At 43.5% G+C, this 23,367-nt stretch overlaps 1 protein-coding gene across 1 annotated transcript; it reads left to right on the top strand.

Moving 5' to 3' along the window:
* Positions 1 to 19,487: 19,487 nt before the first annotated feature.
* LOC116365201 (bromodomain-containing protein 4-like) lies at positions 19,488 to 22,999 on the top strand. The gene is made up of 5 exons (XM_031817914.1): positions 19,488 to 19,620; positions 19,712 to 19,767; positions 19,848 to 22,744; positions 22,825 to 22,861; positions 22,938 to 22,999. Exons 1-3 carry the CDS (start codon positions 19,592 to 19,594, stop codon positions 22,643 to 22,645), a joined length of 2,883 nt encoding a protein of 960 aa, XP_031673774.1. The 5' UTR covers positions 19,488 to 19,591; the 3' UTR covers positions 22,646 to 22,744; positions 22,825 to 22,861; positions 22,938 to 22,999.
* Positions 23,000 to 23,367: the final 368 nt, after the last annotated feature.

Below are 23,367 nucleotides of genomic sequence, written 5' to 3'. Positions count from 1 at the left end.
GAAGTTTGCATCCTGTAGCTCCAACTCCAAAAAGTTCTGGGACACTGTGAAGTCCATGGAGAACAAGAGCACCTCCTCCCAGCTGCCCACTGCACTGAGGCTAGGTAACACGGTCACCACTGATAAATCCATGATTATCGAAAACTTCAATAAGCATTTCTCAACGGCTGGCCATGCCTTCCGCCTGGCTACTTCAACCTCGGCCAACAGCTCCGCCCCCCCCGCAGCTCCTCGCCCAAGCCTCTCCAGGTTCTCCTTTACCCAAATCCAGATAGCAGATGTTCTGAAGGAGCTGCAAAACCTGGACCCGTACAAATCAGCTGGGCTTGACAATCTGGACCCTCTATTTCTGAAACTATCTGCCACCATTGTCGCAACCCCTATTACCAGCCTGTTCAACCTCTCTTTCATCTCGTCTGAGATCCCCAAGGATTGGAAAGCTGCCGCAGTCATCCCCCTCTTCAAAGGGGGAGACACCCTGGACCCAAACTGTTACAGACCTATATCCATCCTGCCCTGCCTATCTAAGGTCTTCGAAAGCCAAGTCAACAAACAGGTCACTGACCATCTCGAATCCCACCGTACCTTCTCCGCTGTGCAATCTGGTTTCCGAGCCGGTCATGGGTGCACCTCAGCCACACTCAAGGTACTAAACGACATCATAACCGCCATCGATAAAAGACAGTACTGTGCAGCCGTCTTCATCGACCTCGCCAAGGCTTTCGACTCTGTCAATCACCATATTCTTATCGGCAGACTCAGTAGCCTCGGTTTTTCGGATGACTGCCTTGCCTGGTTCACCAATTACTTTGCAGACAGAGTTCAGTGTGTCAAATCGGAGGGCATGCTGTCCGGTCCTCTGGCAGTCTCTATGGGGGTGCCACAGGGTTCAATTCTCGGGCCGACTCTTTTCTCTGTGTATATCAATGATGTTGCTCTTGCTGCGGGCGATTCCCTGATCCACCTCTACGCAGACGACACCATTCTATATACTTTCGGCCCGTCTTTGGACACTGTGCTATCTAACCTCCAAACAAGCTTCAATGCCATACAACACTCCTTCCGTGGCCTCCAACTGCTCTTAAACGCTAGTAAAACCAAATGCATGCTTTTCAACCGGTCGCTGCCTGCACCTGCATGCCCGACTAGCATCACCACCCTGGATGGTTCCGACCTAGAATATGTGGACGTCTATAAGTACCTAGGTGTCTGGCTAGACTGCAAACTCTCCTTCCAGACTCATATCAAACATCTCCAATCGAAAATCAAATCAAGAGTCGGCTTTCTATTCCGCAACAAAGCCTCCTTCACTCAAGCCGCCAAGCTTACCCTAGTAAAACTGACTATCCTACCGATCCTCGACTTCGGCGATGTCATCTACAAAATGGCTTCCAACACTCTACTCAGCAAACTGGATGCAGTCTATCACAGTGCCATCCGTTTTGTCACTAAAGCACCTTATACTACCCACCACTGCGACTTGTATGCTCTAGTCGGCTGGCCCTCGCTACATATTCGTCGCCAGACCCACTGGCTCCAGGTCATCTACAAGTCTATGCTAGGTAAAGCTCCGCCTTATCTCAGCTCACTGGTCACGATGGCAACACCCATCCGTAGCACGCGCTCCAGCAGGTGTATCTCACTGATCATCCCTAAAGCCAACACCTCATTTGGCCGCCTTTCGTTCCAGTACTCTGCTGCCTGTGACTGGAACGAATTGCAAAAATCGCTGAAGTTGGAGACTTTCATCTCCCTCACCAACTTCAAACATCAGCTATCTGAGCAGCTAACCGATCGCTGCAGCTGTACATAGTCTATTGGTAAATAGCCCACCCTTTTCACCTACCTCATCCCCGTACTGTTTTTATTTATTTACTTTTCTGCTCTTCTGCACACCAATATCTCTACCTGTACATGACCATCTGATCTTTTATCACTCCAGTGTTAATCTGCAAAATTGTAATTATTTGCCTACCTCCTCATGCCTTTTGCACACATTGTATATAGACCCCCCCTTCGTTTTCTACTGTGTTATTGACTTGTTAATTGTTTACTCCATGTGTAACTCTTTGTTGTATGCTCACACTGCTATGCTTTATCTTGGCCAGGTCGCAGTTGCAAATGAGAACTTGTTCTCAACTAGCCTACCTGGTTAAATAAAGGTGAAATAAAAAAAATAAAAATAAAAAACATGCATGAAACCAAGGCTTTTACATTTACAGAAGTCAACAAATGAGAGCACCTGGGGGGTGGGAGTGGAGCTAGGCACTGCAGGACCTGGATTAACCTCCACATCACCAGAGGAACAGAGGGGATGTAGGATAAGGGTACGGCTAAAGGCTATACGAACTGGCCGTCTAGCACGTTCGGAACAGAGAGTAAAAGGAGCAGGTTTCTCGGCACGATAACATAGATTCAAGGCATAGTGTACAGACAAAGGTAAGGTAGGCGGTGAGTACATTGGAGGTAAACCTAGGCATTGAGTAATGATGAGAGAGATATAGTCTCTAGAGATGTTTAAACCAGGTGATCATCGCAGGTGGAACAACATGGTTGGTTCAGGCATGGTTGGTTAAGGCATATTGAGCAGGGCTAGAGGCTCTACAGTGAAATAAGACTGTAATCACCAACCAGGACAGTAATGGACGAGGCATATTGATATTAGAGTGAGGCATGCGTAGCCAAGTGAACATATGGGTCCAGTGAGTGGTTGGGCTTGCTGGGGACACGGCGATTCAGACAGATTAGCAGGCCGATGCTAACAAGCTAACAGTTAGCAGGCCGGAGTCGGCAAGCTAGCTGTTAGTAGACCGGGGTAAGCTAGCAGTTAGCAGGCCGGATTAGCCGGGGCTAGCAGTTAGCAGACCGGGTTAGCAAGCAAGCAGTTAGCAGGGGCTAACTCTTGCCTCTTCATGCTGTGACGTCGATAGACCAGTCGTGAACTTAGTAGGGTTCCAAGTAGCTCTAGGTAGCTAGCAGGCCTAGCTGGTTAGCATAATGGGCCTTCAGCGGGCGTCGCGCTTGAGGGACCTGTTGTAGTCCTCGGGCAGATTATGTCAGTATTCCAGTTGTAGGGGACCTACGGGGTTCCATGCTCCGTACCGGCTGTAGAAGGGGTCCGGATATTGTAGCTCAGGAGTATGCTTCGGTGGTAGCACAGTAGCCCTGGCCGGGCTAGCTTCAAGCTAATTGGTGCTTGCTCTGGGATGGAAACGCTAGCCAGGAGTAGTCAACCGGGATTGTGGTTAGCTAGTTGTGAAGATCCAGATGAAAATGTTCAGTTTGCGGTAGGAATCCGGGGATAAAATAAGAGGTCCGTTATGCTCTGGTTAGAGTCACGTTGTTCGAACTGGCGAGAGCTTTCCGAGCTGAAGGTTAGCTGATGACCGCTGGCAATGGTTTGCTGACTGATAGCTGGTAGTTAGCTGGCTAGCTTCAGTTGAGGGATTCCAGATCCAAAGTAAATATAAATACTTTAGAAAAAAAAGCAGATCCACGCCACATTGGGTGAGGCGGGATGCAGGAGAGTATTTAGATGTTGAGGTTTAGCAAAATATTTTAAAAGATATGCAAAGAAAAATATGTAAAACGATATATACAAGGGACACGACAGGACAAAGACGTCTGACTGCTACGCCATGTTGGATTGAAGTCCAGAGATGAGTCCAGAGAGACAGAGGATGAGAACCAGAAAAACCACTATGATTCCTACAGCTGCAGTCAGAACTGAGGTATGTTTCCTTAAAAGATCAAATGGACGATGGCATGTCTTATAATGTAAAAACGAACATAATTCAGAATATCAACACAATACATGTTACTACTTGGAGATCTTATACTACTTGTCAAGGGATCCAAGCCAACACATAATTATGAACCAAAGTGTAATCAGTCAAAACACAATGATTAAGATCAGCTTGAAACTTGTAGTTTTGTATAGAAGTATTGAAGATGTAACTTTACCTGCTACAATGATCATCAGAGCTGTAGAGTTCATAGATCCTCTTCCATTCTGGGCCTCACAGTAGTATTCTCCTCTGTTTTCAGAGATGATGTTAGTGATGCTGTAACTCTGTCCTGATGCTTATGCTGAGATTACATTCGTCTTGTACCAGCTGTATTTGTCCACAGGTGGGTTGGCATCACTGCATCCTCACTGCTGACCGGGTATAAGATCCGGCTGTTGGGCTTTTTCCACAACATTATTCACCAGCTTAAGAAGTTATACTTCAATGTCTCAGGTGGAGTTATTCACCAGCTATAGAGTGAGTTGTTGTTTATGTTTCTAAGACTGCAGGGTGGGAGATACAACAATGGCCTTGAGAACAGCAGGAAGTGTGTTGGTGGTCTTTCTCTGGTCTGTAGCAGGTATGGTCTTTCTCTGGTCTGTAGCAGGTATGGTCTTTCTCTGGTCTGTAGCAGGTATGGTCTTTCTCTGGTCTGTAGCAGGTATGGTCTTTCTCTGGTCTGTAGCAGGTATGGTCTTTCTCTGGTCTGTAGCAGGTATGGTCTTTCTCTGGTCTGTAGCAGGTATGGTCTCATTCATATCTTTTCGTTGCTCTGTTTAACAATCTAAAAACATTTCTAAAAGTTTAAAAATCCTAATGTTATTCCGATGTGTTCTGTTAAGTGTCTCCTCTTCACTTTAAATAGTTATATTTCAAACCTCACTGAGGTTTCATTCACACTTCTGCACATCAGGAGCTGAATAAGAATGATGTCAACCACAAGCAATTCAGGAAGTAGATTGAAATTCTAATTCCAATTATCTTCAAACCTTTTCAATGAGTGAAAATGTAGAATTGGAATTTGGTTTACTTTCTGAATTGACATGGGATTGACCCCAATGGTAACAATTTATTTGACACAGTGTCATAGCACGCTATGACTTTGTCATGACCATGTCACAATATGTCATAACAGCTGACATAACTTATCATAACCTGTCATAATATGGTCATAACATTCTCATGACCTATCATCACCTGCTGTGACATATATTGTGTTATTTTATGGCTGATTATGACACCTACTTAAGAGTGTCAAAACCCACCTTTATTGAAATGTGTTTTTTCCCTGCCAAGAAGTTACATTTCGTTTGAAAGTTTGTAATGAATTATTTACAGTCATGTTTCTTTTCATCATATTTTAAAACCTCTTAAGGATCTGCCCCTTTTCTTCAATTTTTGCCTAAAATGACATACCCAAATCTAACTGCCTGTAGCTCAGGTCCTGAAGCAAGGATATGCATATTCTTGGTACATTACCATTTGAAATGAAACACTTTGATGTTTGTGGAAATATGAAAGGAATGTTGGAGAATATAACACATTTGATCTGGTAAAAGATAATACAAAGGAAAAATCAACCGTTCTTTTTAATTTTTTGGGACCTTCATCTTTGATATGCAAGAGAAAGGCCATAATGTATTATTCCAGCCCAGGTTAGATTTTTAGCCCCTCGATGGCAGCATTGTATGTGCAAAGTTTTAGAGTGATCCAATGAACCATTGCATTTCTGTTCAAATGTTGTATCAAGACTGTCCAAATGTGCCTAATTTGTTTATTAATAACATTCATGTTCAAAATGGTCCACTCTCCTCAAACAATAGCATGGTATTATTTCTCTGTAATAGCTACTGTAAATTGTACAGTGAAGTTAAATTAACAAGAATGTAAGCTTTCTGCCAATATCAGATATGTCTATGTCCTGGGAAATGTTCTTGTTATTTACAACCTCATGCTAATCGCATTAGCCTACGTTAGCTCAACTGTCCTGTTGCGTAACAATGACATTTTGGAACAGTGAGGGCATTCTGACATCACGTGCATAAAAAACTTATGCTGGGGCAACCGTTAGAGATATTGGAACTCATGTGAAAAGGTTAATGTCTTAATCCGCGCTGCCCTCAAACTAAGGCACGCTGCCTGCTTTTATGTATAGGCTGTTTCAACTTGTCAAATTCATATGATTTTCTAACAAGTTTTATTTTCTAACAACAGTTTGAGTTGGGGTCCTCATTATTTCACATAAAAGTAGGCCATTTCACTTTTGCTGACAATTCAGTTTTTGGGGAATTACTGAGCCTGACGAACTTTCCCAAGCACCTCCCAATTGTTTCCGCAGATCAAGTATGCAGACATTTGCGCATCTCCAGTCAGAACAGGACCTGCACAAACTTTTTCACATTTTCCAGCTGGTGCCCGCATCGCCTTCATTGTTGTTTTCATTACTACATGAGAATAACTTTGGACATTTTGGGGGGAAATGTCCCATTATAAAAGAGTAAAAGTATAATCCAGCCTATTTATCTTCAATATATTTAATTAACATTACAAGGAAAAAACATTGGGGGTTCTCTTCTCTTCGGACCAGGTTCTGTTATGGTTCTCTACAGTCCAGGTTCTGTGTTGGTTGACTTCAGTCCAGGTTCTGTGGTGGTTCTCTTCAGTTCTGATAATCGGAGGGCTCAACATCTATCTGAGGGTCTGTGTCACTGTCCAGGTTCTGTGGTGGTTTGCTTCAGTTCTGATAATCGGAGGGCTCAGCATCTATCTGAGGGTCTGTGTCACTGTCCAGGTTCTGTGGTGGTTTGCTTCAGTTCTGATAATCGGAGGGCTCAGCATCTATCTGAGGGTCTGTGTCACAGGGGAGTCCCTTAATCTGAAAGAAGACACACTGAATGAACACTTTACACCGCACTTCATGAAGTGTTTATGGACACTTACGCACACGCACACGCACGCACACGCACACGCACACACACACACACACACACACACACACACACACACACACACACACACACACACACACACACACACACACACACACACACACACACACACACACACACACTCCCAGGGTGTCACTCTGGTGATCTGGTCTTCTTCTTCATAGATGTGCACATGTCACTGTTAGGGTCAGGATGGACACTCTGTGGAGAGAACGAGAGAGTGAGAGAGAGTCAAAGAGAGAGTGTGAGAGGGAGGGAGGGAGGCAAAGAGAGAGCATGAGAGGGAGGGAGGGAAGGAGGGAAGGAGGGAGGGAGTAGAGAGAGAGAAATGCATGAGCACTTTGTGACACCACTCTCTCTTTCATTTTCTCTGAACAAATTCAAATACTGTATAAAACACAAACACATAATAAGAGACGTACTGCCAGAGTGTCGTAGTCAGGTGACATGGTCCTCATGTTCAGACCTGTGTACGTGTCACTGTTAGGGTCATGATGGACACTCTGGAGAGAGCGGGAAATAGAGAGAGGGAGAGAGAACATGGTAACAGTGAAAATAGTGTGAAAGAGACTGTTGTGATACAGTAAATTAATGTCACCAGGTGTGGAGGTGGAGGTTTACTGATATAATCACCTGTGTGTCTGCTGTGGCGTCACTTCCTCCTGTGGATCTCCTGTAAAGTGGAACATAGTGAGATAAAATCTCTACTGACCTCTACTGGAGGTTTATAAACATTTCATATTTATCCCTGGTATGAAAATCCTCACCTCTTCAGAGTGCAGTAGATGGTGAGGAGCAGAGCTCCAGCAGTCAGGACAGCCCCCACCCCCATTACAGGAACCCAGGGAAACACTGCTGCAGGATCATGGGTTTAGGTGTCAGTAGGTTAGAACATATATCTGTTTGTAATTGTATTTATTATGGATCCTCATTAGCAAAATGTAGGCAGTAAAATTAAGGCAATTATTCCATTTTTAAAACATTACAATGCATTCACTACAGATTGCACAACACATGACTTATATGAACTTAGGCACCTACTCTAACACCACATATCTACAGCACAAAATCCGTGTGTACATGTGTTTATAGTGCTTATCTGTTAAAACAGTCATATCACAGAGCACCAGAAATAGACAGAACATGACATACTTACACATGACATTAATATGGACAGGGATGGAAGTCCCTTTAATGTCCCTTTTAATGTCCCTTTAATGTTGCTAGCTTCACAGTAGTATTCTCCTCTGTCCTCAGAGCTGATAGAAGTAATGCTGTAACTCTGTCCTGATGCTTTTGGTGAGGTTACGTTCTTCTTGTACCAGGTGTATTTGTCCACAGGTGGGTTGGCATCACTGCTGCAGGTCAGAGTCACTGAACTGCCCTCCACTATTTCACCAGAGGGACTAACTGACACTGAGGTGTTCCTTGGTCCATCTGATGTAAAAGACAGTGGATTTAGAAGGAGTACAAATTAGGTTAGTTGCAAATATTCTATTAACTTTCCACAAATGTACATTTCCACACAATGACTTTTAGATTCACCCTCTTATTGAAGATTCTCTATTCAAGTATCATGTGAAGCTAATATCTGTCACTACAATGTTAATATACCAAACTAAATATTTAAACCCCATCTACTCACATCTGACAGTGAGAGTCTCATCAGCAGAGGGGAGATCCTCATGTCCTTCTACAGAACAGGAGTATCTGCCTGTATCCTCACTGCTGACTGAGAAAAGGATATAGACAGGAGAGGAGGTGTTGCTGTTTGGTATAGACTGTCCATTCTTATACCAACTGTAGACTGGGATGGGGTCCAGTGTACATTTGGTTCTACATCTCAGTGTGACTCTCTCCCCCTCTGACACAGATATAGGATCCATCTCCAACACAACATCTAGAGTTAAAGGAACCACATCATTATTCTCCTCCTATATATGTCCTCTTATATGAAATACTAGATTTGTTTTTTTTCTGTCACATACCACCACAGTTTCTGTATGACTGCCCTTAATAAGTTCATTACAGTAATAGATGTGAGATGAGTGACATATTACCTGTGACAGTCAGGGAGACAGGTGAGCCAGCAAACGTATCTCCTGATGTTATCAATCTGAATCTGTACCCAGCAGAGTCTCTCAATCTCAGGTCTGTGATTCTCAGGGTACAGTCACTCTCCTTATCCCCAAGGTACTCTATATGACCCTCATACCCTGGCACTGAGCTCAGATCTTCAGGCTCCACACCAGACCATTTAGTAAACCAGAAAGCATGTTTGATCTCATGATAACTGGGATATGTGTAAGAGCAGGATATGTCCACTGTTGACCCCTTCAAGGTACAGATACTCTGATGGGTGTAAGTCACCCTCCAACACTTCTTACCTGAAATACAAGAAGGTAACAGAACACCTTTCATAAATCTTTAATTACAATGCTTACCAGTATACACTTATATTTTTAATAAAGTAGGAAAATAATAATTACTTCCTAACCGTTTCTAAAACCATAATTATATTCAGTAAAAGTAACGAGGAAGTGACCACCCCTTCAGGTTTGTAGTTTTTCAACATTTGTAGTTTTCATTTTATGAAAATTGAAAGGGTGTTCTATGTGCAAAAACATAGCGCAAAGGTCTTCAAAAAGTGAATTCTCCCAGTGACATGAATGCACCCCGACACGGATGGCTCCATGTGGAGGTAATTAGGGAAAGTGCCAACCAGCCGTGGAGGCAACATAAAAGGAGCAAATGTGGCACACCGCTGGAGAGACCCGGGAGAGACCGACACAGAGCCAAAGCTGAGAAGAAGGACCGAGCCAAACCTATGTGATTTTCTTTGTTATGTTTATTTTATGGCCTAGTAAAGTTATGTTTGCTGACTAAAACCTCCCTGTGTTAATCTCTGCACGCTCAACCCAACACCCCACAGTATGTTATGTTTATTTTATGGCCTAGTAAAGTTGTGTCTGCTGACTAAAACCTCCCTGTGTTAATCTCTGCACGCTCAACCCAACACCCCACAGTTTACCACAATTTTAATAAATGACCACATTTTCATGAATTTGATTGTATATTCTTGAAGCCCATTCAACACAGCTTGGGAATAGATACGGAACTAAAGCAGAAGTGGATGTCACACTCAAAGCATATACAAATGTATGTATGTGATGTGTTGCATGTCCGTCTCGCTATTTAAGATATGCTGTATGATGCAAAAATGATTTCTGAATAGATACAATAAGGTCATCATCATCATTAACAACAACAACAGGTCTGTATTACTGTAAACACATATTTCTACATTGATTATTCTGAAGCTGTTTCATTCTCAGAACCCCAAATATGGGAGGATAAATGTTCAATCCTCTACGGACCACCAGGTTCAATGATAACTCCTATCCCCAAGCTGTGAGGCTAAACAATAAGTGACACACACACACACACAATCTGTATTGAAGGCCCATAAGGCCCATGGAGTCTGTATCAAAGTCTAGAGAGCTGGTTGTTATGGATGTAGAAAGTTGAAACACACATCCTACACATATCAACCCTCCTCCCCATCAGTCCTGAAGGGCCCTCAGCTAAATCCACTGCGTGCAACACACACACTGTTTTATTTCTTAATTATTTGGACCAGGAGCCCTGAACCAAGATCAGCGCTCCTACTCTGAGACACTTTGTGAATACGGACCCTGATATAACAACCTGTTACGTCCGTTGTTAGAAGGAGACCAAGGTGCAGTGTACATTATACTTTAATATTAATTGACTCCAAAAAACAACAAAATATAAACGAACGTAAAGTTCTGCGGGGCTAACAGCAGCTGTGCAAAAAGAAGATACCACAACAGAAAGTGGGAAAAAGGGCTGCCTAAGTATGATTCCCAATCAGAGACAACGATAGACAGCTGCCTCTGATTAGGAACCATACTGGGCCAAAAACAAAGAAATAGACAACATAGAATGCCCACCGCAAATCACACCCTGACCTAACCAAATAGAGAAATAAAACATCTCTCTAAGGTCAGGGCGTGACACTGAGACAGTGTTTACTGCATAACTTCCGGTGTTTCAAACAAAGTCTCTTGACATAGATTGCAAGGTTAGCAATGGCCTGATGCACGGTTAACCAATGGTCTGATGTCCTTGTTCAACTTCAATGGCCATCAGGCAAAGCAAGGATTAGGAAACAACTGTGTACTCTGTCAACGGTACTGACAAACATGTCATTATTCTGTAGTATATTTTGTAGTAATAACTGGACGGTTTCAGCCCTGAAAGCTGATTGGCTAACAGCCATGGTATATTTAAGCAATATTGCATGAGAGCCCATGTGTTATGATGACATTTTTATCATGGCTGTGAGTGTCATAGCCTTAAAAGCAAAGTCCTCTGGGTTTTGTTGTACCATAACCACACAATACATGATTAATCTGTATCCAGGCATGCTGAGTTGCGTTGTGCATAAAAGCCTGTACTACACCCTCCACTTCTTAAGGACCGAACCCTTTTTTCCCATTTTCGCCTAAAATGACATACCCACATTTAACTGCCTGTAGCTCAGGACCTGAAGCAAGGATATGCATATTCTTGATACCATTTGAAAGGAAACAATTTGAAGTTTGTGGAAATGTGAAATGAATGTAGGAGAATATAACACATTAGATTTGGTAAAAGATAATACAGACAAATAAAAATCATTTTTTGGTATTTTCTTTGTACAATCATTATTGAAATGCAAGAGAAAAGCCATGATGTATTATTCCAGCCCAAGCGCAATTTAGACTTTGGCCACAAGATGGCCGCAGTGTATGTGCAAAGTAGACTGTAGACTGATCCAATGAACCATTGCACATCTGTTCAAGATGTTGTATCAAGACTGCCCAAATGTGCCTAATTGGTTTATTCATACATTTTCAAGTTCATAATTGTGCACTCTAGCCTTTAGCACAATGCAGATGTTGCCTGTAATCCATGGCTTCTGGTTGGGATATGTAGGTACGGTCACTGTGGGGACAACGTCGTCGATGCACTGATTGATGAAGACAATAACTGAGGTGGTTTACTCCTCAATGCCATTTGATGAACCCCGGAACATATTCCAGTCTGTGCTAGAAAAAAAGGTCCTGTAGCGTAGCATCCACGTCATCTGACCACTTCCGTATTGAGCGAGTCCTGGGTACTTCCTGCTTTATTTTTTTCTTGTCAGCAGGAATCAGGAAGATATAATTATGGTCAGATTTGCCAAATGGAGGGCGGGGTGCTCTACTCTCCTGTATTGTGGGATACTTGTATAAATAAATCTTTTTAAGATTTTCAAGTTAACAGATGATAAAGACAGACTAGGCTGTAATATTTAAAGCAACATTTTATTGCTTTAAAGTTTAAAACATTTTATTGTCTTAAACTTTGAGCTAATTCACAACAAAATGCATAATTTACACTGAATCACACTGTATTGGAAATAATCATAAAAAATGTCACCATAAATCAAGTGTGATTGTGATATTAATATTCATAAATGCCATGGCACAATAATGTCTGACAGCAATACAAAGTAAGTCAATTAACACATGAGGAGCAACTAGGTGCGAAAGCAAAACATATTAAAAGCTGTTTTCAATATTATACATATTTTACAATGGGGAAATGTCCCATTGTAAAAGAGTAGAAGTATAATCCATCCTATTTATCTTCAATATATATAATTAACGTTACAAGGAAAAAACATTAAACTTCAATGTTTGTGGAGAAGTTAAAGTTCATTGTCTGGAAATCCTAGGTCCAGGTTCGGCATAGATTATTTTAATGCAAGGTTCTGTGGTGGTTGTCTTCAATCCAGGTTCTGTGGTTGTTCTCTTCAGTCCAGGTTCTATGGTGGCTTAGTATCTATTTGAGGGGGATGTGTCACTGGGTGAGTCTCTCACCTTCTGAACAAAGACACACTGAAGGAGCACTTTATACACCACTTCATAAAATCTTTAGGAACAAACACACACACACACACACACACACACCTACTGCCCGGATGTCACTCTGGTGACCTGGTATTCTTCTTCAGAGATGTGCACATGTCACTGTTAGGGTCAGGATGGACACTCTGTAGAGTGAGAGAGGGAGGGTGTGAGGGAGGGTGTGAGGGAGGGAGGGAGGGAGGGAGGGAGGGAGGGAGGGAGGGAGGGAGGGAGGGAGGGAGGGAGGGAGGGAGGGAGGGGAAATGCATGAGCACTTTGAGACACCTCTATCATTTTCTCTAAACACAAACACATAATAAGAGACTTACTGCCAGAGTGTCGTAGTCAGTTGAACTGGTCCTCACGTTCAGACCTGTGTACGTGTCACTGTTAGGGTCATGGTGGACACTCTGGAGAGAGCGGGAAATGGAGAGAGAGAACATAGTAAAAGTGAAAATAGTGTGAAAGAGACTGTTGAGTTACAGTAGATTAATGTCACCAGGTGTGAAGGTGGAGGTGTAACTGATATAATCACCTGTGTGTCTGTTGTTGCATCATTTCCTCCTGTGGATCTCCTGTAAAGAGGAACAGAGTGAGTTATGCTCTTACTGACCTCTAGTGGAGGTTGATGTGTTACTAATGCAGTATCTCTCAATGAAAGACTCACCTCTTCATATAGCAGTAGATGGTGAGGAGCAGAGCTCCAGCAGTCAGGACAGCCCCCACCCCCATTACAGGAACCCAGGGAAACACTGCTGCAGGGACATGGGTTTAGGTGTCAAGAGGTTAGAACATATATCTGTTAAATCAGTCATCTCACAGAGCACCAGAAATAGACAAAACATGACATACTTACACATAACATTAATATGGACAGGGATGGAAGTCTCTGTCCCTTTAATGTTTCTAGCTTCACAGTAGTATTCTCCTCTGTCCTCAGAGCTGATGTTAGTGATGCTGTAACTCTGTCCTGATGCTTTTGGTGAGGCTACGTTCTTCTTGTACCAGGTGTATTTGTCCACAGGTGGGTTGGCATCACTGCTGCAGGTCAGAGTCACTGAACTGCCCTCCACTATTTCACCAGAGGGACTGACTGATACTGAGGTGTTCCTTGGACCATCTGGTGTAAAATACATTGGATATAGTGAAAGTACAAATTAGGTCAGTTAAATATTATATTAACTTTCCACAAATGTACAGTTGAAGTCGGAACTTTACATACACCTTAGCCAAATACATTTAAACTCAGTTTTCACAATTCCCTGTCGTAGGTCAGTTAGGATAACTACTATTTTAAGAATGTGAAATATCAGAATAATTGTAGAGAGAGTGATTTATTTCAGCTTGTATTTCTTTCATCACATTCCCAGTGAGTCAGAAGTTTACATCAATTAGTATTTGGTAGCATTGCTTTTATATTCTTTATCTTGGGTCAAACATTTCAGGGAGCCTTCCACTAGCTTCCCACAATAACTTGGATCAATTTTGGCCCATTCATAACGATGGTCATTATGGCCAAACAGTTTTATTTTTGTTTCATCATACCAGAGGACATTTCTCCAAAAAGTATGATCTTTGTCCCCATGTGCAGTTGCAAACCATAGTCTGGCTTTTTTTATGGCGGTTTAAGGAGCAGTGGCTTCTTCCTTATTGAGCGGCCTTTCAGGTTATGTCGATATAGGACTCGTTTTACTGTGGATATAGATACTTTTGTACCCGTTTCCTCCAGCATCTTCACATCACATTTTAACTTTGCTGTTGTTCTTGGATTGATTTGCACTTTTCACACCAAAGTACATTAATCTCTAGGAGACAGAACGCATCTGCTTCCTGAGCCTTATGAAGGCTGCGTGGTTCCATGGTGTTTATACTTGAATACTATTGTTTGTACAGATGAACGTGGTACCTTCAGGTGTTTGGAAATTGCTCCCAAGGATTAACCAAACTTGTGGAGGTCTACAATCTTTATCTGAGGTCTTGGCTGATTTATTTTGATTTCCCCATGATGTCAAGCAAAGGGGCACTGAGTTTGAAGGTAGGCCTTGAAATACATCCACAGGTACACCTCCAATTGACTCAAATGATGTCAATTAGCCTATCGGAAGCTTATAAAGCCATGACATCTGAAATTGTGTAATTTTCCAAGCTGTTTAAAGGCACAGTCAAATTAGTGTATGTAATCTACCACACATCCGGTGGATAGAGAGCCAATTATTATGTTCAACATAGGAGGGCCAAGCACAGGAAGCAGCTCTTTCAGTAGTTTACTTGGAATAGGGTCCAGTATGCAGCTTGAAGGTTTAGAGGCCATGATTATTTTCATCATTGTGTCAAGAGAAATAGTACTAAAACACTTGAGCGTCTCTCTTGATCCTAGGTCCTGGCAGAGTTGTGCAGACTCAGGACAACTGAGCTTTGAAGGAATACGCAGATTTAAAGAGGAGTCCGTAATTTTCTTTCTAATAATCATGATCTTTTCCTCAAAGAAGTTCATGAATTTATCACTGCTAAAGTGAAAGCCATCCTCTCTTGGGGAATGCTGCTTTTTAGTTAGCTTTGCGACAGTATCAAAAAGGAATTTCGGATTGTTCTTATTTTCCTCAATTAAGTTAGAAAAATAGGATGATCGAGCAGCAGTAAGGGCTTTGTAAATTGAAATTTGCTATCGTAAATGTTAGCAACACCTCCGCCTTTGCGGGATGCACGGGGGATATGGTCACTAGTGTAGCCAGGAGGTGAGGCCTCATTTAACACAGTAAATTCATCAGGCTTAAGCCATGTTTCAGTCAGGCCAATCACATCAAGATTATGATCAGTGTTTAGTTCATTGACTAGAATTGCCTTTGAAGTAAGGGATCTAACATTAAGTAGCCCTATTTTGAGATGTGAGGTATCATGATCTCTTTCAATAATGACAGGAATGGAGGAGGTCTTTATCCTAGTGAGATTGCTAAGGCGAACAACACCATGTTTAGTTTTGCCCAACCTAGGTCGAGGCACAGACACGGTCTCAATGGTGATAGCTGAGCTGACTACACTGACTATGCTAGTGGCAGACTCCACTATGCTGGCAGGCTGGCTAACAGCCTGCTGCCTGGCCTGCACCCTATTTCATTGTGGAGCTAGAGGAGTTAGAGCCCTGTCTATGTTGGTAGATAAGATGAGAGCACCCCTCCAGCTAGGATGGAGTCCGTCACTCCTCAGCAGGTCAGGCTTGGTCCTGTTTGTGGGTGAGTCCCAGAAAGAGGGCCAATTATCTACAAATTGTATCTTTTGGGAGGGGCAGAGAAAAGTTTTCAACCAGCGATTGAGTTGTGAGACTCTGCTGTAGAGCTCATCACTCCCCCTAACTGGGAGGGGGCCAGAGACAATTACTCGATGCCGACACATCTTTCTAGCTGATTTACACACCAAAGCTATGTTGCACTTGGTGATCTCTGACTGTTTCATCCTAACACCACGTTGGTGCCGACGTGGATAACAATATCTCTATACTTTCTACACTCTCCAGTTTTAGCTTTAGCCAGCACCATCTTCAGATTAGCCTTAACGTCGGTAGCCCTGCCCCCTGGTAAACAGTGTATGATCGCTGGATGATTCGTTTTAAGTCTAATACTGCGGGTAATGGAGTCGCCAATGACTAGAGTTTTCAATTTGTCAGAGCTAATGGTGGGAAGCTTCGGAGTCTCAGACCCCGTAACGGGAGGAGTAGAGACATGAGAAGGCTTGGCCTCTGACTCCGACTTGCTGCTTAATGGGGAAAACCGGTTGAAAGTTTCTGTCGCTGAATGAGCGCCGGTTGAGCATTCCTACAACATTTCCTTCCAGAAACCGTGAGAAAGTTGTCTGGCTGCAAGGACTGTGTTCATCCTTTCCTACACTGAAATTACCCTTGCCTAACGATTGCGTCTGAAGCTGGGCTTGTAGCACAGCTATCCTCGCCGTAAGGCGATCGTTCTCCTGTATATTATGAATACAGCGACTGCAATTAGAAGGCATCATGTTAATGTTACTACTTAGCTTCGGCTGTTGGAGGTCCTGACGAACCATGTCCAGATAAAGCTTCCGGAGTGAAAAAGTTGAGGGAAAAAACAAAAATATAAACGGTAATTAAAAAGTAAAAAGCGTAAAGTTGTCAGGTAGCAAAATAGGTTGGCAACAAAACGCACAGCAACACATAAACAAGTCTGCAAGTTGTGACCTGAAATGACCTTTATGATCTTTCTTATCACTATTACTTTGGGGTTCTAATCCCCCTCTTTCAAAATCCCCAAGGTGAACAAATCTTTAACAATCGTGATCCTTCACTATATTTATCCCTAAACCTCCCACAAGAACTACTGTCTATAGCTATTCTCAATGACCTTACTGCCAATATGAAAGTTTTATACATAGCTAAATACATTGTTGGAGACAGTTTTCATGTCTTTCGTTATGCAAACATTTGTTTATTAGATTATATTTCTCATTAAGAATAATGTTGTTTTAATTCTATATGGCTCACGCTTTGCTTTGGTCATGTGTTCTCTTATGGGTCAATGATTTTAATTACAATATAGAAATGATGTTCTAGGCTCAATTACTTAAAAGGGCATGTGGTCCCACCCCTCCCATGTGTTCCCAGGTGCATATTTGGGAGCCCATATTCATTCAGGATGTAAGGATGACTAGTTATGGCAAAAGTTAGGAAAACTTGGTTGCTGTAACAAAACAAAACAGCAACGTTTTATACTTTGACCACATCTTTTCACATACGTTTTATTTGGGTCTTTTTTAATTTACTACGTTGATTGGCTCCAGCCCTTGGAGGCTCGGTGCATTTACAAAGAAAAATAACACAATTCAACAATTGATGGATGGTGACAATAATAATGACATTGCCAGTTGTCATGTTAAGGTTTTCAATGTTCTATTGGGGGAGTTCATGGATTTGCATGTGGCTGTGCATTATATGGTGACTGCATAGGAAAGAGGATCTGATCAAGCCTATTGGTATTCTTGATCAATTCTTGATCCAAAAAGACACACAACTGTTATGGGGTTAATTCCACATCTGCTTGCATTGTTTGGTAGTGTATTGTCATGGTATGAGACAACATAAATAATACAATTTCAGTAACGTAACAAATAAATGATATCCTAAATTGAGAGATGAATAAAGAATGTGTTATCACATTAACATCAAAAATCTTTCAGAATGTACCTGTCTTCAGTATAGAATGACATGTATACAGATTATATTACAACTCTTTGTGTTTTGTCTTAATGACTGTTCTTTAGTAAATAGGAAACTCAACAGTGTATTAGTCCGAGAAACATTAACTAGATAGTTGTTTTATGTTTGTGAAACCTTGAAATGAACACAATGAGAAGTGATTTTGTAACAACAGTTTTGAATGGGTAATTGTATCACATATATATCATTGTATGTTTTAATTAGCGCTCATATAAACTTTTTTCATCACTGCCTTGTAAACCCATTCTTGTAAGTTGGAGCTACTGTACATGATTGTCTGGGGCTGCTGTACAGATTTGAGCACTTGCCAAGATGTTGACATTTCTGGGTATGTCTCACCTGTAACATAATAATAATAAATATTATGATGATAATAATAATATTGTTATATTATTTTTTATAATAATACAAATCTGTCAATCAACCATATGTATTTCTTAAAAGCCCTTTTTTGCATCAGCAGTAGTCACAAAGCATTTTAGAGATAGCCAGTCTAAAAATCTAAGACCCGTCAATGCATATGTCAAAGCACAGTTTTACATGATAAAGTAAACCTTTTATAAACAATGGCAACACTGCCATGGAGATCTGAGCCTTGCTGTTGGAAAATGAAGTTAGTATCCGACTTTCGGTTGTCGCAGATGCACCTCTCCTGACTTTACTTCTTGACTTTGGTCTACAGTCAGTTGCTTTAGCCTTACCACTCAAACGAGCCCTACTGTATGTTTGCCTCTGAAAAATTAAAGACTCAGATCATCAAAAGCATAACATGAGTGTTTAATTGGTGTCTGTCTGAAATCAGAATTTGTCTAAGATGTTGCACTTTGTGCAAATGAAACTGTTATCCATCTAATGTTGCTATGCTGAATGAAACACACGGTTTTAAAGAAGGCATGTGTAAAATAATGGTGCCTAACTGCTCATTCTGCCTCTAATCTTCAAATGAACCAAGTGAATTTTGTACAAGCAATAATTTAAACCGATCAATGAAGTGCCAAGACAAAATGTGTTTCCTACTTTAGAGCAGGGGTGTCAAACTCATTCCATGGAGGGCCTAGTGTCTGTAGGTTTTTGTTTTTTACTTTCATTTAAGACCAAGACAACTACTGTAGGTGAGGGGAGTAATTAGTGGACTTAATTCAGCCATCAAGTACAAGGAAGGAGTGAAAATCCGCAAACACTCGGCCCTCCGTGTAATGAGTTTGACGCGTGCTTTAGAGTAAGGGCTGTCAAACCTGTCAGGATCTCAATTAGAGAATCAACCAGACCTGAGTAAATTTCTGTATTCCAAATCAACCCCTAGCTCCTACACCTACCACTTAGTCATTTAGGGGCATTTGAAATGATCAGATAGGGTAATGCAATATGTTAATTGCTTCACCTTGTCTTCTGATAGGCTGGATGCAATTGTGGCCATATTGCTTATCCCAATTAAATCCTTGTGTTTAGATCAAGGTGTAGGATTTAGGGGTCAATTTGGAAATAGAAATTGAATGTAGTTCAGTGGCTGACAGCTGTCCTTAATTAGCCAACGTCATTAGAAGGGTCTGGAATTCCTTTAAAAGGAGCAACCAAACATCTGGCAAATATAGTAAAAGGGGTATTCTGGTAGGATGTATGCCTACCATTAGTTCTGAATACTGGTGAAGTTTTGAGGGCAAAATGGCTGTGATGATTGGAATCGCTTTCAGGTATGTTTTTAAGTATTGATTTAGTTTGTTTCCCTTGTCCTTCAGGTGTTACAGGTAGCTATGTTTATGACATACATTATTTTTCCTTAAGAGTTTCTTGGCTTTGTTGCCTACTAATTGGAGGGATAATGTCTTCTACATCAGAAGGTGAGTTCATTTCAAATAACAGCTACGCAGTTCCATAACCTTCAAATGCTGACATTTTACAGTTTATATTTTGTACCTAGGTGATTGGTCTCCTGCACTGGATTCTAATGCAGCATGGCTCTATGCAGGATCACTTCGGTCTCTAGGATATGGCAATTATAAGTCTCCAAAATCTCAAATGCAAGCGCAACAGAAACATCCGGCCGCCATCGGGTGGAAGGAACTGGCCCCCATGTCCCAGCAACCTCAGCAAGTGTGGAATCCAGTTCAAATGCCCCTGCATCAGAAGCAACCAGCCGCAGAAGCTCAGCCGCAGAGGCAACCGACAACTGTGCCCCAGCAAGTGTGGCATCAAGCTCACATGCTGACGCATAAGCAACCGACCGCCATGCCCCAGCCAGTGTGGCATCCAGTTCAAATGCCCGTGCAGCAGAAGCAACTGACCGCCGTGCCCCAGCAAGTGTGGCATCAAGCTCAAATGACCCTGCAGCAGAAGCAACCGACTGCTGTGCCCCAGCAAGTGTGGTATCCTCCTCAAATGCCCCTGCAGCAGAAGCAACCGACCGCCGTGCCCCAGCAAGTGTGGCATCCAGTTCAAATGCCCCTGCAGCAGAAGCAACCGACCGCCGTGCCCCAGCAAGTGTGGCTTCAAGCTCAAATGCCCCTGCAGCAGAAGCAACCGACCGCCGTGCCCCAGCAAGTGTGGCATCCAGCTCAAACGCCCCAGAAGCAACCGACCGCCGTGCCCCAGCAAGTGTGGCATCCAGCTCAAATGCTGCAAAAGCAACCGACCGCTGTGCCCCAGCAAGTGTGGCATCCTGCTCTAATGCCCCTGCAGCAGAAGCAACCGACCGCCGTGCCCCAGCAAGTGTGGCATCCTTCTCAAATGCCCCTGCAAACAACCGCTGTGCCCCAGGAAGTGTGGCATCCAAATCAAATGCTGCAAAAGCAACCGACCGCTGTGCCCCTGCAAGTGTGGTATCCTCCTCAAATGCCCCTGCAGCAGAAGCAACCGACCGCCGTGCCCCAGCAAGTGTGGCATCCAGTTCAAATGCCCCTGCAGCAGAAGCAACCGACCGCCGTGCCCCAGCAAGTGTGGCATCCAGCTCAAACGCCCCAGAAGCAACCGACCGCCGTGCCCCAGCAAGTGTGGCATCCTTCTCAAATGCCCCTGCAACCGACCGCTGTGCCCCAGCAAGTGTGGCATCCAAATCAAATGCTGCAAAAGCAACCGACCGCTGTGCCCCAGCAAGTGTGGCATCCTGCTCTAATGCCCCTGCAGCAGAAGCAACCGACCGCTGTGCCCCAGCAAGTGTGGCATCCTTCTCAAATGCCCCTGCAGCAGAAGCAACCGACCGCCGTGACCCAGCAAGTGTGGCATCCTGCTCTAATGCCCCTGCAGCAGAAGCAACCGACCGCCGTGCCCCAGCAAGTGTGGCATCCTTCTCAAATGCCCCTGCAAACAACCGCTGTGCCCCAGCAAGTGTGGCATCCAAATCAAATGCTGCAAAAGCAACCGACCGCTGTGCCCCAGCAAGTGTGGCATCCTGCTCAAATGCCCCTGCAGCAGAAGCAACCGACCGCCGTGCCCCAGCTGGGGTGGCATCCTGCTCAGTTTCCCCAGCAGAAGCAACTGGCCGCCATGCCTCTACTGCAGAAGGAACCAACCACCATAGCCCAGCAACCTCAGCAGGTGTGGCATCCAGTTCAAATGTCCAAGAATCGAACAGCCACTGAACCTCAGCAGCAGAAGCAACCATCCACCACGCCCCAGCAAGCTCGGCATCCAGCTCAATTTCCCCAGCAGAAGCAACTGGCCCCCATAGCCCAGCAACCGCAGCATGTATGGCATCCAGCTCAAATGTCCAAGAATCGAACAGCCACTGAACCTCAGCAGCAGAAGCAACCACCCACCATGTCCGAGCAATCGTGGCATCCAGCTCAAATGCCCCTGCAGCAGAAGCAACCGGCCACTGAACCTCAACAGAAGGATCAGACCGCCATGCCCCAGCAAATGTGGTATCGAGCTAAAATGCTCCAACAGGAGAATCATCTGGCCGCCATTCTCCAGCAGCCTCCGCTCGTGTGGCATCCATCTCAATTTCCCCAGCAGCAGAAGGAACTGGCAGTCGAGCAGCAGAAGGAACTGGCAGTCGAGCAGCAGAAGGAACTGGCAGTCGAGCAGCAGAAGGAACTGGCAGTCGAGCAGCAGAAGGAACTTGTAGTTGAACCTCAGCAAGTGAGGTATCCAGCTCAAATGGCCCAGCAGCAGAAGCAACCGACCGCTGTGCCCCAGCAAGTGTGGCATCCAAATCAAATGCTGCAAAAGCAACCGACTGCCATGCCCCAGCAAGTGTGGAATCCATTTCACACACTGCAGAAGCAACCGACCGCCGTGCCCCAGCAAGTGTGGCATCCTGCTCAAATGCCCCTGCAGCAGAAGCAACCGACCGCCGTGCCCCAGCTGGGGTGGCATCCTGCTCAGTTTCCCCAGCAGAAGCAACTGGCCACTATGCCTCTACTGCAGAAGGAACCAACCACCATAGCCCAGCAACCTCAGCAGGTGTGGCATCCAGCTCAATTTCCCCAGCAGAAGGAACTGGCAGTCGAGCAGCAGAAGGAACTCGCCGTCGAACCTCAGCAAGTGAGGTATCCAGCTCAATTGGCCCAGCAGCAACCCAACCCCATTCCTCAGCAATTTTGGCATGTAGCCCAAATTTCCCAGCAGCAACTGGCCCCAAATTCTCAGCAGAAGCACTACGAAAGCACTGAAGATGGTGCCTCTGGTAGTTCTCAAGCCAGCATTGTTGAACAGTCGGGTGTCATCCCACTACAAGAATGGCAGAACTGGAGTCTCTCAAATCGGCTACACTCCTAGAGAGGCCATGCCTGTTGACAGTGGAAATGCTCCCAAGGGCGGTTATGTTAGCATTGGAGCACCAAGCATATATCCAACACTAGTGAAGGATTCTGCAAGGTAATGGTTCACTTTAACCTGCTCTGAACTTTGCTCTCTGAATTTGAAGGCCTTTGTACTAACCATATATCTATCAACAGGAAAATATAATGGATTCATCCTCTAGAAGCTCTAATGGTGAGTATTGTTTTTGACATTGGTTACTTAACATTCTGTGTTGCTGACATTGTTTGCATTTCTTTCTGCTTTTTAGACCAGGAAGTTGCTGGTGCTCTTGCTACTCTAGTGGGATGGAATCAATAAACAATTTTACTTAAAAAAATGCCTTGTCTCTTTGAAATGTTTCATGTCCATTGCTTGCAGTCCGTAGTAAAAATGACTACTGTTGAGTTAATTCTTTGGTTTTCTCATCTTTTACCTTTGCTACTGATTCAAAATAAAGCTTGGGTCTACATAAGAGCATTTGTGATGGGGTGAGTTGTCAGACATTCCTCATATATTCATACTTTAGATGTAGGCACGCATTGTATACAGTGAGACTGTCAGACAAATCCCTGATTAAGAGCTCTGGGGAAGTGTACTAAGAAATGTCTGAAGCATTGAAGGTCCCTAAGAACACAGTGGCTTCCATCGTTTATAAATGGAAGAGCTTTGGAACCACTAAGACTCTTCCTAGAGCTGTC

Source organism: Oncorhynchus kisutch, unplaced genomic scaffold (genome assembly GCF_002021735.2).
Source record: "Oncorhynchus kisutch isolate 150728-3 unplaced genomic scaffold, Okis_V2 scaffold1196, whole genome shotgun sequence".
NCBI lineage: Eukaryota > Metazoa > Chordata > Actinopteri > Salmoniformes > Salmonidae > Oncorhynchus > Oncorhynchus kisutch.
This window is presented reverse-complemented; position numbering and strand designations above follow the sequence as displayed.

Bases quoted from the DNA above. Each gene is read 5' to 3' on its own strand.
- LOC116365201 (XM_031817914.1), top strand. From the start codon at position 19,592: ATGGCTGTGATGATTGGAATCGCTTTCAG. The intron at 19,621-19,711 runs GTATGTTTTTAA...TTTTTCCTTAAG, and splicing joins ATGATTGGAATCGCTTTCAG to AGTTTCTTGGCTTTGTTGCC. The intron at 19,768-19,847 runs GTGAGTTCATTT...TTTTGTACCTAG, and splicing joins AATGTCTTCTACATCAGAAG to GTGATTGGTCTCCTGCACTG.